This window comes from Drosophila sulfurigaster, chromosome 2R (genome assembly GCF_023558435.1).
Source record: "Drosophila sulfurigaster albostrigata strain 15112-1811.04 chromosome 2R, ASM2355843v2, whole genome shotgun sequence".
In the NCBI taxonomy this organism is placed as follows: Eukaryota; Metazoa; Arthropoda; class Insecta; order Diptera; family Drosophilidae; genus Drosophila; species Drosophila sulfurigaster.
In genome coordinates, this window is record NC_084882.1 from 34668740 (window position 1) to 34687562 (window position 18823).

The 18823-nt window shown below is 38.8% G+C and overlaps 3 protein-coding genes across 5 annotated transcripts in view; all 3 read right to left on the bottom strand.

Annotated features, from left to right (window-relative positions):
• Positions 1-12187, bottom strand: part of LOC133836443 (dopamine receptor 1) — a 37515-nt gene extending 25328 nt beyond the window's left edge. For all 3 annotated transcript variants that reach the window (XM_062266938.1, XM_062266937.1, XM_062266939.1), the window contains exon 1: positions 10642-12187. In XM_062266938.1, the coding sequence (XP_062122922.1) occupies positions 10642-10968 (327 nt within the window). In that variant the 5' untranslated portion in view covers positions 10969-12187. The remainder of the gene's footprint in view (positions 1-10641) is intronic.
• Positions 12188-12274: 87 nt separating this feature from the next.
• Positions 12275-15830, bottom strand: LOC133836447 (chymotrypsin-like protease CTRL-1). Its single transcript, XM_062266944.1, has 4 exons — positions 15513-15830; positions 14527-14692; positions 13805-14468; positions 12275-12810 (listed from the first exon to the last, which is right to left on the bottom strand). Exons 1-4 carry the CDS (start codon positions 15582-15584, stop codon positions 12384-12386), a joined length of 1329 nt encoding a protein of 442 aa, XP_062122928.1. The 5' UTR covers positions 15585-15830; the 3' UTR covers positions 12275-12383.
• Positions 15831-15970: 140 nt separating this feature from the next.
• LOC133836444 (serine protease gd-like) lies at positions 15971-18224 on the bottom strand. The gene is made up of 4 exons (XM_062266942.1): positions 17902-18224; positions 17404-17569; positions 16677-17346; positions 15971-16617 (listed from the first exon to the last, which is right to left on the bottom strand). The coding sequence occupies exons 1-4, from the start codon at positions 18106-18108 to the stop codon at positions 16206-16208; spliced, it is 1455 nt and encodes a 484-aa protein (XP_062122926.1). The 5' UTR covers positions 18109-18224; the 3' UTR covers positions 15971-16205.
• Positions 18225-18823: the final 599 nt, after the last annotated feature.

Sequence of the window (18823 nt, forward strand, 5' to 3'; positions counted from 1 at the left end):
AATGAAACGACACAACGCGCGCATAATGAGCAAGACCAACAGCAAAACCAACAACCAGGAACAGCTCCTCTCACTTGTGTGCAATATTTTTGCCTGGCTGGCTGTTTATTCTACTCACTTTAGAGTGTCATTTCAGCAGTTCCGCCACTTGAACTGTTGTTATTTCATTGTCAGGATAAACAACAACAGAGGTAAACGTAAAGGCGCAGGCGAAGGAAACTAGTTGCTTGCGCTTTCCCCAACGCAGAGCCGCTTATATTTCAATAGAACATAAACACAAGCATTTAACACAGAGGAGAGAGAGTCCTGCCTTAAAGGCGAGACCAACATGACAATGCAATGACAACAAAAGAGGATGAAAAACAATTATCTTGTGCTTGTAACTACTGACGATGAAATACCCTTGCAGTTGAATTGATAAGATTACGTTTGTTTTGCTATTACGAAACAACTTTGCAGAGCTGCACAAAATTGTTTGTCAAATGCTTTCTAAGAAGATTTCTATATTGTTGGCAAAAAGAAATATTTAATACGGAATTGCAATACGTAGAAGAAATGAGTTGGCAACTTATTTTCCAATACGCAATTCTTTATGTGGTTTTATTTAATATTGAATTGCCATTTGTAGAAGAAATGAGTGAGCAACTTAATTTCCTATACTCTTTTCCTATTCAGCTTGTTACCTATAAATTCAAAAGATATATCTTTTGTTCTAATGCATGTTCTCTCAGCTTTGCGTGAACATAATAAATCCATAGATTAAACTTTCTTCTGACTACCTCCATAAATCGATTTAAAGCAAAAATTTCACCCCAAACACAATTTGAAGTTGCAGGAAATTGCACAGCTTGTGAATCGAAGAATATGACGATAAATTTTATGCAATTCCGACCTCATTCGATGCGTTTCGATTCGATTCGACCAGACCAATATTCAATATCTCAAGACATTCGCAATTTTCATTTGATTCCATTCCCGCTGCAGCTTAGCAAAACTTATTAAATTGACTGCTTTGAGTCGTCAATTTTATTCGCTTCGACTTCGACTATGGCTTTGACTTCACTTTATGGAGACATTTCTATCAGAGCAGAAGCAATCTGTTCACTTGGCTGAAGTCAGCTAATAAAAATGTTCAAACTTCAACTTGCAACTCGAATGCAGTCGAGTTAAGGGTGATAATATGAGTAGCCAGAAAGTATTCATTAAACATTCATGCTTAAAGTCGGGCACATGTTTTGACAGCGTTTGCACTGCGGGAATTGTTATCTTAAGCTCGGCGATCGCATAAGCCACAACAATGATTAGCATAAATTTAAATTCGCATAATAAACAAGAAAATTTCGTAGGCGTTTCGCCAACGCCAACTCAGCGCTATTTACAATACATATATGCATGTATATATGCTCATATACATTCACTCAGACTCATATACATTCACTCAGACTCAGACTCAGTCTCAAACTTATGCCATGTGCATATTTAGTTTGCCAAGTCAAGGAAATTGGGCAGAAGGAAATGCTTGCCCATCCTGTCCTGCTCTTCCCTTTGTTTCCTCGCCTTGTTGTGGTCTGTGGACTGCTTTAGCTCGACTTGCTCATAGCCATGATAATAACAGTGCTAACATGCTGATTTATGCGCTGCGCAAATATTTGCTTAGCCTTAACCAGCCAAAAACAGACTTTAAGAAGTTTCCCCACACAACTTTAATGCTTGAAAAATTAACTAACCGATTGAACTGCATTTAGAATCGAGAGGAACTATGTTTAAAAGTTGTGGGAAGGAGTAAGCGTAAGTTAAGAAATAAATGCAGAAAGTTAAATGCTAAACATAAAAATAGAGGTGGAAATACTTTGAAGTTATGAAAATAATCTTTGAAGTACAAATTGTGGTAAACAGCAAAAAGTTGAATACCAAACATTAAAATTGTATTTTATCGTACTTATGCGACATTGAAAGAAGTAACTTAAAGTTGAGAGAACTAACTCTAAAATACAAATTCCTGAAGCAGAATAAAGTCAGCAAAAAAAACTGTATTTTTTTCGGTATTTGCTGCACTTTTTTATAAATCATTTGTTGCAAAACTTCTACTTAAATAAGTTGAACAAAAGATAGACATTTATTTGATAAAAATTAAACAAAATAGTAAACTAAAGTTAAAAGAACAAATACACTACAACAAAATCTTTAATTTCTTCCAACTTAAACAATACTATTTTTAATAATTTATTTGTCAAGAAAGTTTTGCTGAAAGAAGTTGAACAAAAGCTAAACATTTAATGCTTAAGAATTTTGAGAAAGAGTAAGCAGAAGTTTAAGAGAGAAATATTTGATAATAAAATTGTCTTCATTCCAACTTGTTAAATACTATTATATATATGGTAAATCTTTTATAGCCTTTTAAAAAGTTGCAACGAAACATCAAGTTTTAAATTATGCGAGAAGTACTCAACAGTAATAGTAAGTTTAATAATTTTAAATTTAATTTCATGTATGAAGAAAACACTGCTTAAAAATGTTAAGTGAATTCCAAACAATTAATAGTTATAAACTAATTACGCAACATAAAAATGTTTCTTCTCCCAACTTATACAACTCTGTATTTAATAATTTATTTACCAAGGCAATTCAGCTTAAAGATGTTCAACAAAAGCGAAACATTTAATTTAAAAAAGACAATCATGGCTATCTGCAATCTGCTTATTTGCTAAGCTCTCTGTTTCTTTAACTTAATTTCCCTTTTGGCACCTGCTAAACGGGTTTAAAGACTGAGAAGAAACGTGTCAGTCTTTGCCTAGACTTTGCTTCGCCCATTCATTTGCAGCAGATGTAAACTGTAATAACAATTGTCAAAGTGTTCTCTCTGTCTTCACATCCATACTGCGGAGCACTGTGCATTGTTAGAAGCTGTCAATGCCTGTGCGAACAATTGACAATTGCATAAAGTTGGCAAGTTGGCAGGCTTGTGCCATCCTTTCAGAGATGAAGCGAGAGTTGAGTTGTCCCTGTTTACATTTGTCTACGACAAGTTCTCTGTGTGTGTGAGTGTGTGCACATATGTTTGTCTGCCACTGTGTCTGTCGCTCTATCTGTCTTTGTATGTGTCGATGTGCCTCTTGTTTGTGTTCATTGTTAGCATTTGGCATAATTAAACGCAGCTGAAAGTCATGTCAACATGGCCTCAGACAGAGACAGACAGAAAGAGTCACTATGTTGTAGCAATTGTAATTACACAAATAGACGCAGCGACACTTTGGCACTCGACACTTGGGCACGCCCAGAATCTCAGTCTCGCACATCCTGCCAAATTTAGCAAATCGTCATAATTGAGGCGAAAAAGACGCGTCTTGGAAATTTTCAAAAAATATTTAACGAGCTGCGGCTTAAATGCAAATGAGCATTTAATGTTTATATAAATTGATATTGCTTCTTTTTTCTTCGCTTTTCTCTTTTTCAGCAGTTAAACCCGAACCTACCTTGGTGTTGGCCCACTTGATGGCATTTTCAATTATTAAAGCATTAATTATATTTAAGCCATGCCAAAACTTAAGCACTTCAAAAACGAACATTTAATGCCCCTGGGATAAGATTCACACTTGTGTCAGGTCTTGCCCCACAGGTTGCGCCGCACACACAACCTTCACACTCTGACACACACACTGACACACTCTACCGCACTTCGGATGCGGTTTTTTTGGCTTCTTTGGTGATGGCCAACATATCAAATTTTGCACTAGATAAATAATTAACATGTTAAAGTTCTCGACTTGCAGATTGCCTTTGGAAAGTAGCTTGTGACGAGTTTTTAGTTGTTTTGATATATTTTCAATATAACAGTATATTAATATACCATAAATGAAAGCTTTGATATATTTATGTATGTATATTTGGGAATGTAATAGTCAGAAGTAAAGTCTTTGGTATATTTTGCGTTAAAAGTATATTAATATACCAGAAAATTGAGCATTCACTATATTTTGTTATTGGTATATTTTGAGCGTAATAGTATACTAATAAGCCAGAAATAACTCCTTCGGTATATTTTGTAATTGGTATATTTTGAATATAATAGTATATTAATAAGACAGAAATAACTACTTCGGTATATATTGAATTCGTATATTTTGAATATAATAGTATATTAATATACCAGAAATATAGCATTCGGTTAATTGAAGTCTTTGTATATTATGAATGAAATAGAATAGTCGTAGATTTTAGCATTTTTGGTATATTCATTTAGTATTTTTAATAATAATACCGCACAGCTTTACTTTTATCAAAAATGAGTATATCGCCTTTTACTTGTTTTAAAATTCTTGTTACTACTTGACATTTTGAGCATAAGTACATAAGAGGAAATTAAATTAAAAGAAGGATAGCAATTACAAATCTCTGTCATTACATCCCTCTCTTTCTAACATCCCCTTTTTCCTGTGCTGGGTATTGACAAAGTAATCAGTCAACAGCCGCAGCCAAGCCTCCGCTCAGAGTTTCTGCCTTGGATTCTAGTTAATGCATAAAAGTTATTAAAATTTTGCATGCCTCACTGCCCATTTCGAGCATGTGAACTTGGCCAGCTGCCTCAGTGGGTGGATTGTGACCCAATTTCGCAATCTGTCTTTAACGAGCTGGTTACAAGAGAATATATATATATGCAATCGGAATATGAATCAAATTGACGATGGCATGCTGGCCTTAGTCTTGCCTGATAATTGTCTTTATATTGATAATTGAGAAACGTGCTCATTGCATACAAACTAACTCACACATATACATATAAAACTGTGTATGTATGTGTGGGGAACTTGACAACAATAACAACTTTGTCGAGGAGCAATGCTTGTACTATGCTAATTTTGAGGTAGCTCAGAAGGATCTATTGGCTCGTCTGGCTGTGGTTGTCTACTTAGCTGCTTGACTCTGTGGGTGACGGTTGTGGTTGCTGTGTGTCACCTGAGTTGAGATTGTTCCCTCGATTGCCTTCAGAGTTATACGGTCTATCAACGACAGAGGATAATTAGCTCGAGTTGGAGCTATAGATGTAGATGTAGCTGGAGCGATGTCCATTGTTTGCCACTTCTATGAGAGCAGCAGTAGTTGACTTAAGCTGATTGCGAAATGCAACTAGTCAGACTGACAGACTGACTGACTGACTGGCAATCTATCTGTCTGTCCGACAATCCGACTGTCTGTCAACTGCCGTATTCGAAGTGCATCTGCTGCCTTACTGCGCTTTGCCATCGATTTTGTGTCGCCAACTCTCTATCTATCGCTTTCTTCTCCTCTTTTTTTCTTCTCACTTGTCATGCAAACCAATTTGAGTGGAAAACTTGTGAAACGAGCGCCAAACGTGCTGGCTGACTACGCTTTAGCTCATTGTATGCTTGGCAAACACTCAGCTAACTCGCACTATTTCAAAAGAGAAAGAGAGAAAGGTCAGAGTTTGTTTCTGTCTTGCTTGGAATGAATTCTAAATCTGCTGCCAAATTCTTTTCAACGTTCAGCAAAAGCTTTGCTTCAATAGGTTTATAAAAATCTTGTCTAAAATAAAAATAGAGTTCTTCTTTTCCTCTTTTTAAAAAATAATGTCTCTTTTAGGTCAGTTAAATTGCTGGTGATAAATCTCCGCATACTTAGATAGTCTTCTTATCAGCTTTCTTATTTTTTTTATAACATACTCGTAAGCCCATCACACGGTTGAGTTAAGCCTTTAGCCTGCCGCTAGTCGCATGTAATCGCTCATTGTTGCGCAGCGCAATTACATGCTCAACTTGCAACACACAACACACAGCTTTAACTTGCAACTGCCGCACGCCTTACGACGAATAGAGCAATGCCAACAACAAATCCAACAACACGACCATAAAAAAATGTAATGAAAGTAGCAAACGCAAAGAAAAAAAAACGTAGAATAACAAAGAAGAAAGGGAGAAAAAAAGAACTGAAAAGACGGCGCACATTTTATGGCCAATAAAACGGGAGCCTTTTTGGGTTTATTGAAACCCTTGGACTGTGCGCATTGAAAAATCTTTAGCTGCCCTCTGACTCTAGCCAGAACGGAAATGCAGACAACATAAAAATCAGAAATTACCTGCCATTTTCATTTGCCAGACTGACTCACACACATTCATATACTCTGGTGAATAGACAGATATCATGTAGTGTGCAATTATATGCCAACACGTATACAAACATATTGCGGCTACTGTGGTTCAGCATAATGGGAAATCTGAGGTGCGAAAGCAACAGAGACTGAGCAAACACACACATTACTGCAGCTGGCCAACAACTTATTTGAGCCACAGTGTGTGTGTGTTTGCATTCCCTTTTGCGGTTTATATTTGTGACCCAATTTATGGTCAGTCTGCTCCCAAAGCGAGACGCTCATTTATTTTGCGGCTGTTCCCATAATAAGGCTGCCTGCCAACTGCCAACTGCCAACTTCACTCACACTCAGACTCCACTCGGATACTGGCCAAATTGCTGCTGGTCGTATTTAATTCCAACTAATTAAATTCAATTGCTGAGCTTTGACTTTTTGTCAAGTGCGAATTAATGTTTGATTTTATTGAAATACATATTTTTCACTTGCGAATACACTCGCAACAGAAATGTCACATCGAAAATGCAACTCATTTATGACATGAATTATTAAACACTTGATTGTTTTTATCAAATTCAAGAACTGAAGAATCATTGTTAATTTTTTAAATTATCAAGCAGCAAGAAATATTTGTTTTAAATAAATAATTCTGTATTTATTAAACATATATTTTTATCAATTTGAACTGTCACATTTAAGAAATTATTCAGAGCATAATTTAAGAGTGTAAAATATAATTTCATTAATGAACACTCTCAAAAGGCAGCAGAATCTTTACATAAAATACGCTGATCATATATTATCATATTGAACTGGTAAAAGCATAGAAATATAATTTTATAAATTGACAATTTTGTATTTAGGTAAGCTCATTATGTTTTCATACATTTTAACTAAATTAATGACTTGAGTTGAGAATAAATTAAAGCTGTGATGATTTAAAAATCTGCATTTTAAACACATATTTATTTCTATGAATTTTCAACTGTTTTGTTTACTAAATTTAATTCATTTAATCAAAGAATAAGATAAGCCTTTTGAATATAATTTTATAAATTAAAAACTCAGATTTATGTATAATAAAAAACTATATAAGAAACACATATTTATGTTCATCAAAGCGAACAGTTAGAATTACTAAATTTAATTTACTTAATCAGCAAAACAATTATTACCGGGATATGACATTTTTTTAATGAACAACTCTCTATTTATTTCCTCTTAAAATCACTTTCAAGGGTATTCAAAGAGAAGCTTTCCAATAAGAAGCCTCACTGCTAATTTTATGTGTATTTTCATAATCTAGTCAAAGGGAAACTCATGCAGAAAATGAGCAATTATTGCACGAGACAACAGAGATTAATTACAATACTAATGTAAATTGAAACTTGTGCATATTATGAACAAATCGTGGCAATAAATTGCGATGTGAACAATTACAAGTTAAGCGAACATTTTGAACAAATTCCGTTTCGGGGGTGTTGTAATCAATATCCTTAATCACACCCAGGCAGCGACACGCCCATTTTCGCCATCGCCCATGATGTAATCCTAATCGAAAATGTCGACAAATTATTGGCGGAAATGTTTGCACATTTCAATTGTCCAACCATGTGTGTGAGAGTGTGTGTATGTGTGTGAGTGTGTGCCTAACAATGGCTGTTGGTCAATAGAATCAGCAGAGAATAGCTATGGTGATTGTAGAGACAGAGGGGAGCAGAGAGAGAGAAAGAGGGAGAGTCGAGAGAGATGTTGAATGGGAGCAATCAGTGCGTTGGCATGCCAAAAGCAACAATACTTAATGCTATTAATATTTTATTATTATTACTCGACTATGCAAAGGCCCCTGAACAATGGCAAACGAAAACTTTTCATGCAAACTTGCTTCCGGGCAATAGAAAATACGGAATTAAATCCAAACATACGACGACAACAACAATGTCATGCATGTGTGCGTGTGTGTGTGTGTGTGTGTGTGTGTATTTGTGCAAGGCAACTGTAAATGTCGGTCAAGTGGATTAATAATTCAATTAGATGGCACAACACGTCGTATGCGTTATGTGCTTATCTCAACAATTGGCACTGGCAATGGCAATGCACACGAAAAACCCCATTAAAATCAGCACTATGTTGACTAAATAATGGCTGAAGAGGTGGTGGAAGAGAGAGGAAGATAGAAAGACAGAGAAAGAGAGAGAGAGGGAACTAAGTTGTTGACCCAATTGAGTTATCAACATCAACAAAATTTCCGCATATTACTGCAAATGTTTATAAATTAGTTAAAAATCTATTTATGCGGAAAAATGTTAAACGATATCTTTTCCCCCATTTTCCTGTTTAGTATGTTGCACGTTCGTGTGTGTGTGTGTGTGTTGCAAGCGCCTTTGCTATGCGCTGCACGCCAACTTACGTGCTATTTTATTATTTACATTCGATTGGAAAGTTAAACGTGCGAACAGTTGAGCATAGTGCAAAACTTTATCGTCAGTCTCTCGACTATTGGTAACTGATATGGCGGCTATATAGTAATATAAATATATATATTTATTCAACATTCTGTGAGTTCCCTTACAGAGCACGTAAATTTTTCGTTTCGTTTTGCCCGAAAATAAAGGATAAAGTTTTTTGGCATACCTGTGCGCCATCAACTTGTTTCTCTCTCACACCTGGCTTCCCTTCTCCCCGATTTAGTGCACCCTTTTCAAAAGTGGATTATGCATCAATATATAGCTATATATGTATTACACTCACACACACATACATATCTAACGAGTGTGTCTGGGAAAAGTTTCACATGTGCGTGGCGTCTGCTAATGAGCCTGGCATTCATTTTCATTTAGCAGCTGCCAACTGAGAAATATATAATAAGATAAATAGTAAGGAATGAAAAGTTTCTCCTGCTCTATTCAACCGTTTTTCATAATTACTTCTATTAAATACATTTCAAATGGGTTTTGATGTGAGTGCTAATTGTCTGCACAAATGGCATTAGCGCAACGCTTCAGGTTGCGCAAATACTTTATGAAGATTGAGTTGGTTGATTTAAGCTCACACGCAAAGTTATACGTATAAAAATTAATAATGATTAACTGCACACATAACTTGATTAAAGTGCAAAAGTAGAATGAGAAAAAATCAGCAAGCAAATTATAAGCTTAACACGGCATTATTTAATTATTATTAAAGCTTACACGTTTGACATATCATTGAAACATTTTTAATTCCATTGAAAGCCGAGATTGACCAATAATTTGCCAGTTAAACTCTGTAAGCGATTAACACGCATCGAACGTTAATTAATCACATTTAAAGACAGAAATTAATGACATCAAAAATAGATAGAAGTTTCTTTTTGTTTGACTCCGGTTTTGACAACTTATTAGGACATCAATGGTAGAAGGAAGGGAATGCTAGTGTCTGATATTTATTACACATACGCACCATAAACCACATGCAATCGGGCAACAATGTTGAAGGATATGAGCGCGTGTGTAATAAAAATGAAGTTCATAAAAGCTTCTTTGCTGACGGTTAACGGGTGATGGCGCTTAACTGATGGCTTCTGGCACACTCGCAGTCGCAAACCGATCAAACAGTAAATTACAAGAGCATCCAGAGCTAGCACACAACAACGAGGACAAACCTTTGCAATTCCTGTCTGTAAAGGTGAATCTTTTTAATACCCGCTACGCATAGAAGAATAGAAGGGTATTATGACTCTGTGACTGCAAGAAATGTATGTAAATGGTAGAAGAAGGCATGTACGACACTATATTCTGTTTGTTTGTCTGTCTGTCCGTCCATATGAACACCTAGATCTCAAAGACTATAAGATATCAAATTTTTAGTCAACACTTCTAATGTTTGCACGCAGATTTGTTTCAAATTTTGGTCACGCCCACTTTCTTATGGAAAACGCCTATTTACTACGATTATATGATTGACAATTTGGTATATTTTACACCATACTCAAATAGAATATACCACAAAAATACTAAAAATATACTTAATACTATATTTTATATACTGACATAGTACTACATTCTAAATATACCAGTATGTAGTACTCTATTAATATACCAAGTATAGACTTTGGTATATTTTTAGTATTTTCGGTATATTAATTTAGTATATTTTTAAATTAATACCGCACGGTGTTGGAGAACGGCTATCTAACAGTCGAACACACTTGATTGTAGCTAACTTTCTTGTTTTAGCATTTTTTTGGTATATTAATTTGGTATATTTTAAAATTAAAACTGCCCTGTTTTGCTTTTATTCACAATGGATGACGGGTATCCTACAGTCAAGAACACTCGACTGTAGCTTTCTTACTTGTTGTTTTTTTTGTGCACGCTAAAGGATAATTTTTACGAGCTCGCTCCTATGGACATAAAGCTTGAATCCAGAAACCAATAACCGAATGCACAATCGATGCCCAAGGAGAGCACATAAATTCACAGTGACAGAGACCCAATTTCCTCCCTCCTACTTCCTGGTCCTCCCTCTCTTTCCTACTGTGTTGCTGTTTTACTCACCGTGGTGCCGTCATAGCCATTTGTCAGCAGTTGAATGTCGATTTCAAAATCCTGATCCACTTTCGCAGTTGTCAGCTGAAGCGGCAGGTGATCGGCGGCCAATAGCAGCGTGCTGTGGTTGCGACGGTTGCTGCCATTGCCAGCATCCTCACTGGATAGTTGCAAGCTATGGTTGGTGGCTTTGATGATGCCACCGCCAATGCCACCGCCAACGCTGCTGCTGCCGATGCTGATGCTGCTGCCTTGACTGCTGGCTGCTGCTGTTGCTGCCGCTGCAGCTGCGGCAAGTGCTGCAATGGCCGTTGCGGCGCTCACGGCATTTGTCATGCTGTGAATGCTTTTTGGTTTGATGGTTGCCTCGAGGGGAAAGTTAAATGAAATGGGAATTTGGAGCACACAATCACTTGACCAAAGTCCCAGTGCCTATGCTATTGTCGCGGTTGCAGTTGCTGCTGTTGCTGGTTGTGGTTGAGTCGGTACGCTTTTCAATCTCGTCGACAACAATTCAGCAGGCAACTGGAGCATGGCATTCCTAGTTTGTATTATTTGTATTTCAGCAAATGTGCCATCGATAAGCATTTAAAGCACTTTTCACTGTGGGCGGTCCAAGCAAACACAGAAGAAGAAGCTGCTGCTGCTGCTGCTTCATGCAGCAAATGCATTTTCCATTTGCCATGCAAAACGCAAATCGTCGCCTAGTCAACAACGTCATGCCACATTTTGCACAAGCGGAAATTGCATATTTTCAACAGCTTTACCCGAATGCACAGTCATTTGTTATTAGGCCAAGACGTGACTATGTTTTTTTTGTTTTTTGTTGCTGTTGCTGTTGTACTGAGTCTGGACACGCCTTGCGGAGCAATCACGCCAATTATCAAATTGGGCACACAAATTGGACAAACAGAGAAAAAGTCGAGAAACGTGATATGAATCGATTTGACGTTTTGAGTTTACTTTTGCTTTTCCCGCGCGATAACAGCGATAACGATTGATCGACACACGCACGCACACTCACTCGCACACACACACACACTCACGCAGGCAGGCACACACACACACGTTGCCTCTATTGTTGCTGCTTGTGTTGGGAACTATTGGGAGCTGCTTCTGCTGCTGCTGTTGCCGCGCCGAACTGTGAACTGTGCGAATTGAAGGCTGAACGTTGACTGTCCGTTAAGAGGCACGCACGAAGCGAACTCTCTCGAGCGTGCCGAGCGGGAATGCCAAGGAATGCCGTGCGTTCATTTGCCAGCGCCGTACGGTATGCAACAAATTTTGTAGCGATTTCATACGCGACTAATTTCGAAGCCCAACGACGCGATTCAACAGGATGTGCGATTTAGTTCGTACTTCAAGCGTACTAACTGCGCAGCGCATGTCTAAAAGAGAGAGAGCTTTACCACACACCGAGAGAGAGGGAGAGTTGAGTTGAGAGAGCACTTCAAGCACCTGTTGTTCCATTGACGCGTTTCGTGTGCGTTTTGCGCGCGTTTTTGTCGAGTGAGTCGCTCGCAATTTAGCCTCATTACCGCCTCGTACCGCGCCCAAGTGTGACAGACAGAAGTGCATGTAATGAAAGTAAATTGCCAGACGCTGACAAATTGCACTTGCACAGCAATTTTTCAATTTCCAATTTTTCGTCTAAGGCTAAGGCTAGCATTTATTTTGGCACACAATACGAAAGCACTTTGACTCTCATTCTCTTCTCTATCACAACTTAAGCACATAATCTTCTACTATACTTAGAACCAGATATTCTGGCGCAGCCAAGTGATGTGCCTGGCCAGATCAGTGTAGATCACAGGCTGCGTCAAATCACAACGATTCGCCAGCCTCTGTCCAGCGGAAATGACGCCACGCAGCAGCCACACATCGTGCTCCTGCAGCATGAGTCCGCCTCCAGAGTCCCCTGAACAGGGACCCGCTCCCTGCTTGTTGCTGGCACAAATCGTGCGGTCTGTCACCCGGCTCGTGCTTTCAGGTGATTTGAGACCTCGTATGCATTCCGATTCGGTGACAATGTCCGTGTCCGTCATCTTGGCAATGCGTGTGTTCGCATTGCCCAATTCATCAGCACCCCAGCCAGCTACGTAGGAGACGTGTCCCGATTCCAGCTGCAACCGATAATTCTCGTTCCACAGGCAAATCGGTTTGATGAAGTCGCCAAAGCTGCAAAAGGTAAATGGCAAATCATTGTGTTAATTCAAATGTGTAAAAAGAGTGCTTCAATATTGTCTTCACTTTTGGGTAATCAATTCCTGCTTAATAAATATCATTTAAGTAACTAAATAAAATGTTCTTTCATTTTGAACGTAATTCTTTAAATTGTTTTAATGTGAATCATGTACATGATGTGCAACTTGTGAATTAGCAAATTAGCATAGGAAGCACAAAACACGTTTAATGAATAAATAAAACCGCTCATAAACCTTTCTATTTATCAAGTAAAAACGTATCAACTATATCAATTGATTTATCTGATCGATAAAATATTTTCAAAAGCATTCCAAAATTAACATTTTATTTTCAGTACTCTTTAGTTTGTAAATTATTTAATGAATCCCCAAATTTAGTTCTTAAATCCATTAAAAGTGTATCTTTAAATCTTGTTAACTCATTTTGATACATATTTCAGCAATATCAAATTGTTTTTAATATTGAATATATATCGAGTCTATACATTCTTAACAAATCTTGTGAATGTATTCATGACCTTAATTGTAGCGCACATATTAACTGTCTTCACACAAATTCTGTGTTGAGTTATAATTTATTAACCTTAGCTTTTAAGTAAAGCTAAGTATTCAATAGGAGTCTAAATGATAGACACATGAGACAGATGGACCATTATGTCCATCAGATGGAAAAGTTTAGAAGCTGGTGTTGAAAATACTTTAACAGGCTGGCAGGGCTGGATATACAAAAGTAGGGCAAGGCTATCGATATTGTAACATTAATATAGCTATAACAAAAGTAGAATTTCGTACTGTTAAGATATATGTAATGACAATCCTAAAATAAGTATCAGGTAGTCAATGTTCACAGATTACATAAAGAGTACGTCCGTTCACAATACCTTCTTACACATTTGATAACTAATTTACGATTGGCATTAAGTGAATTCTTCTTTCTTTCTCTCGTATTTCAACTATTGCAAACTCACCTCACTGGCGATGACATGCGCAACAGCGCTATATCTGCATCCGTGAAGTTGTCGGGCGTGTACTCCTGGTGGATAATCAGAGTAGAGACCTGTCGCAGTTCCCCTTCCGACACCAGATCGAGAGTGTTGCGACCCAGCGAGACAGCAGCTCGACTCGCTGGCAAATCGCGGCTGCCAAAGCGGAAACAATGCGCTGCTGTGAGCACAGTCGAGGCAGAGATGAGAGTGCCACCACAGAAGAAAGAGATGCCGTTCTCCACACGCTCAAAGAGTGCCACCATCCAGGGCAACTGACCACGGGCCACTTGAGCGCCATGGAAGATCAGTGGCGAAGTGATCGCCTTCTCCCGGCCACAAATATCATTCAGTTGCGAAAGACTTTGGCCACCAGTCGCAGGTCGAGAACGAGGAGCAGGCGGAAGAGTTGGAGCAGGTCTTGGAGCAACAGTTGGGGCAGGTCTTGGCGGGGGAGGCGGTGGTGGAGGCGGGGCAGGTTGTGGCACTGGCTGACGAATTTCCGGTATTTGTTCTTGCTGCCAAACTGGTCGCGGTTGAGGTTGAGGTCTTGAGAATTGTGGCGGCAACTGCGGTTGCACGCTGAACAAAGGAATTGTGTTCGAGCGCAGTGAATGCGACAGCGACAAAGTGACACTGCTTGGAGGATCTGCAATAAAGAAGGAGTTAAGTATGTTTAAGAGACTATTAATTCACAATAAACTAACAAGGCGTGGCTCTGCAGACGACGACGTCGTTGATCGTCAGCTGCGTCAGCTTGGGCAACACTCCGGGTGTGGGAAAGTCCACGCGATAAAGTATAGGACGTCCATTCCGCAGATTAAACTTGACTGTCTCCTCGTCATCCCAAAGTGACAAGCTGCCGACGTAGTTCTGCAAAATTGAGAGGAATTCAATTACTGACAGGGATTAATTAGATTCCCCGACTTATGTATGTTTGTAATTCCCGATTTGTCACTTTAGAAATTATTCAACGAGTGACATTAAATGAAAAGAATTTATATGGTCAGCGACGACGATATCCATCTATAAATCAAACTGGTAAAACCAAACACCTCTGCGGTTTTATTATTAGCACAACAACAACACGAGCCAGATTTATAGCAGCAGTGTAAACTTAATAACCCAAACAAATGACAACAAACCGGTCGCACAACTTTGAGAACTAAGGCTAGACAGCGCGAAAAAGAGAGAGAGAGTGGGAAAGGAAAAGATAGAGGCAGAGAGAGGAAGAAGAAATCTGCGTAATATCATCTATTAGAATTCATATTATTCAATCTAAACAAATGCAAACAACGCGTGGACTTGTCTAAATTCACAGCTACAACACTGACATTAGCATCGGAAAATAAATAACTGAACTCAAATCAAGCTGAGACGAAGCTTGAATACACTGTGAAATGTTTGAGGAATATTGTTAACAAAGAAAGAAAAATACTCATGTTGATGATAACAAAAATAATGCTAATTTATGTGCACTTTTTATTTTGTATCGCATTCATCTATGTATATTTAATGAAGTGTTTGATTAATTAAGTCAAGAGCAACTATTGTTTTGCTCTTCTGGGGAAATTCAACAAATCAGCAATGCAATCTACGTTTGAGGTCAATGAGTGATAAGAGCTGCAAATGCATTGCTGATGTAATTCAACTAAATCCCTAGAATGCAGTTTTTCCCAATCGAATTACTCACCGATCCCAAGTGACCGCGTTGGGAGAACTCCACTTGCAGCACATTATCCTGATAGCGTGGATCGTGTTGCATTGTAATACGACCCACGAACTCCCGATTGTAGGACAAATACTCAAAGTACTGTGGACAAGCGATAGGCGGCACCTGTTGTGCATTTGTCTTGGAAACTGTTAACAAAAACGTTAGCAAAAAAAGTCCCCAGAATGGCGGGCAGTCTTAGTAGCTGTTTCATATTTATTAGTCTATAAAAATAACACTCAATTTCCGACGCGAACACAATGCCGACCACATTCAAAGAGCACAAAGCGATGACTGTTCGACAGCAGCTTGGCAATCGATGTGAATTGATCAGCGATCAGACTTCCAAGTCTCTCTCTCTCTCTCTCTCTCTCTTAGTTAGAGCTCTCGCTCTCCCTTTGTTATTGTTGCTCACATTTGTACACAATGAAAAGGCTTCATTTCTTTTTTGTTAGCGAGATTAATCGTATACTATATTATTGCATATTTTTTATTATTGTCAATGAGCTTGTTTTCAGACTTGACTATTTGCATATTAAGTATACGCTAATGACGTATACGCCGCGTGGATCTAGCGTCATTCTATTAAACAGTTGCTTATTTGATTTATCTACAAACTACAGAAAGAATTTCATTCTCATTTGGCATTGCTGTGTGAGGGGGAACTGGGCTGGATTATTGCCACATATTCTGACGCACCCAGGCAATGTGCTTGGCCACATCGGTGTAGACAGTTGGTCTGCTCAAATCACACGTGTTCTCCTTACGTACTCCAGAAGAAATGACAGCTCTCAGCAGCCAGACATCGTTCTCACGCAGCATTAGACCGCCGCCTCCATCGCTGGCACAAGGTCCTGTACCTGATTTCTTGGCACACAACGTATTCGATTGCACGAGGCGACCTGGCAGCTCACGCAGACAGTTTGGTTCGGTGACAATGTCCACGTCGGTTAGCTTGGACAACTTTGTGTTCACATTCCCATTCTCATCCGCTCCCCAGCCGGCAACATAGGCTTTGTAGCCCGACGCTAGCTGCAGCGGAAAGCTCTCACTCCACAGGCAAATGGGCACAATGTAATCACTGAAACTAAGCAGGGAAAAGGAATATGAAATAGAGTTCTTAAGATGACTTTAAGACCAACTTACGTCACAGCTGTTGACATGCGTATGAGCACCAGATCGGCTTTAGTGAAATCCGCAATTTGATACTGATCGTGAATGAGCAATTGCGACACATCTTTGAGTTCACCGTCGGAGATTACATCGATGGTATTCCGTCCCAGTGAGACGACAGTGTTTCTGGCTTGCAAGTCTCGTCCAGGACTACGGAAGCAATGCGCTGCCGAGATCACAGTTGAGGAGGAGAGCAAAGTGCCGCCGCAGAAGAACTGCAGAGCATGTTCCTCACTGCGCTCAAAGAGACCCACCAACCAAGGCAGTTGACCACGTTCCAGCGTTTGGCCACGAAAGATGAGCGGCGTTAAGACAGCTCTCTCCTTGCCACAAATTTCACTCACAGGCAATGCAATCTTCGTCTCCACACTATTGCTAATCTCGGGCAAAGGTTGAGGTTGAGGTTGAGGTTGAAATTGATGTTGAGGTTGCACTTGTATCGTTGGGCGTGTTGCGAATTGTAGAAAACTACGTTGAGTTGTTGTTTGTGGCTCTGTTCCTAAAAAGAAATCTGTGCTGTTGAAGAAGTCCTGCTGAGCAGGCTGCAACTGCCACTGCGGTCTTGTTTGTGGCCTAAATGAAAGTGGAGTCAACGAAGAACGCAGCGAGTGGGTCAAAGAGATCGCAGTGCGAGGACGTCCATCTGTATATTTCGAATTGTGTTAATTGATTGAGACCGAAAACAAGCACGATTACTCACACTGGGAACCACTGCAGAGCACCAGATTGTTGAGCTTAATCTGTGTTAGTTTCGGTGGATCGTCGGGTATGGGAAAGTCGACACGATAATTGATGGGTTCACCTCTGCGTATGTTCGCCTTCGTGGTTTCCTGATCATCCCAAAGCGATAAGCTGCCCACATAACTCTGAAAACAGAGAAGAAATATAGAAATTAGATAAAGTATTGATTTCTTTTAAAGTGTATTTATGCGTCGCTGCAGTTCGAGCAAAACTTCAGGGGATTTACAATACGCTCGGTAAAACCAAATAAAAGCGTTACCTCAAACTGGTTGCTGGGCACAAAGAGAAATACCTACATAAAAAGGGAAGCACACTCTTAACACAATAACTGAGCCGAATTCTTTCACATTGATACAGTAAATAAAACATTTAATATGTTGTCAAAGTGCGGGGTCATTGATAAGCCTATTCTCAACTATGCAGTTAATTGCAACTAGAAAATATTCTATTTACTTACAAATTGGTAAGCTCCGCGCTGTGAGAAGTCAACAACTACATTATTAACTTCGTACAGTGGATCGTGATATAGCTTAAGGCGTCCAATAAACTGTCCATTGAATGAGAGATAGTTAAAGTATTGCGGACACGGTATCGACGGCAATTGTTGAGCTGCATTTAGCGATAGCATGCAAAACAATAACAGCAATAATAGTTGCGTCTCCATTGAAAAAAAAGTACGTATAATTGCACTGATAATCACAACGAGCTAATCTCAATCGAGCGTCTAAGTAGAGCACAACTTGTTGACGAACCTCACGCTCTGAGAATCGAGCTGCGAATGAATTGCGTTTACTTCTGGCCATTTAAAGACAATCTCAGCGATCGATCAGAGAGCTAGAGCTCTTCCCAACTGAAACCGGATAGTTCCCCGGCATTCGCATTCGCATCTCATTCAATCAATTCAATTTGTGAGCTGTGCCACTTGTAACTATCAACAATTTTATGGGCATTTATCACTTCATTAAGTGGCAAGCTAATTTTAGAATATAAATAATAAAACTAAAAGATCGAATACACAATTCGCAATTGGTTAGCTTTTAAAGTAGATGTTTGAAAAATAAAATAAAAAGTGAATCTTCTTAAGTAAGGAATTTCCATAAATTGATATAAAATAGAATGTTTTGTTTTTTTGAAGTAAGGAATTCCCTCAAATTGAGTATGGAATATTTTATTTGTTTCATTGTTTTCGTATCAAAAATTTAATTACTTGAAGAAGCGCATTTGCTAGTCGTTAGAATTCGCTGGGGATTTGCTTGTTATTGATCTTATAAATATTAAATTCCCTGCGTTTAGTGTTTGCATTTAAATGCTGTCACAATACGTAGTTAACATTATAATTTGTCTGTATGACGACGTTATAATGTTATTATTGATTTCCC

What these genes read in the sequence shown, in the direction of transcription:
- LOC133836447 (XM_062266944.1), bottom strand. Translation starts at nt 15,584, where the DNA reads ATGCAACACGATCCACGCTATCAGGATAATGTGCTGCAAGTGGAGTTC. An exon ending in CGTCTGCAGAGCCACGCCTT is followed by an intron (nt 14,469 to 14,526) that starts GTTAGTTTATTG and finishes TCTTTATTGCAG; the next exon opens with ATCCTCCAAGCAGTGTCACT. An exon ending in CGCATGTCATCGCCAGTGAG is followed by an intron (nt 12,811 to 13,804) that starts GTGAGTTTGCAA and finishes TACCTTTTGCAG; the next exon opens with CTTTGGCGACTTCATCAAAC.
- LOC133836444 (XM_062266942.1), bottom strand. Translation starts at nt 18,108, where the DNA reads ATGGAGACGCAACTATTATTGCTGTTATTGTTTTGCATGCTATCGCTA. An exon ending in AGCGCGGAGCTTACCAATTT is followed by an intron (nt 17,570 to 17,901) that starts GTAAGTAAATAG and finishes CTCTGTTTTCAG; the next exon opens with AGTTATGTGGGCAGCTTATC. An exon ending in CGCATGTCAACAGCTGTGAC is followed by an intron (nt 16,618 to 16,676) that starts GTAAGTTGGTCT and finishes TTCCCTGCTTAG; the next exon opens with TTTCAGTGATTACATTGTGC.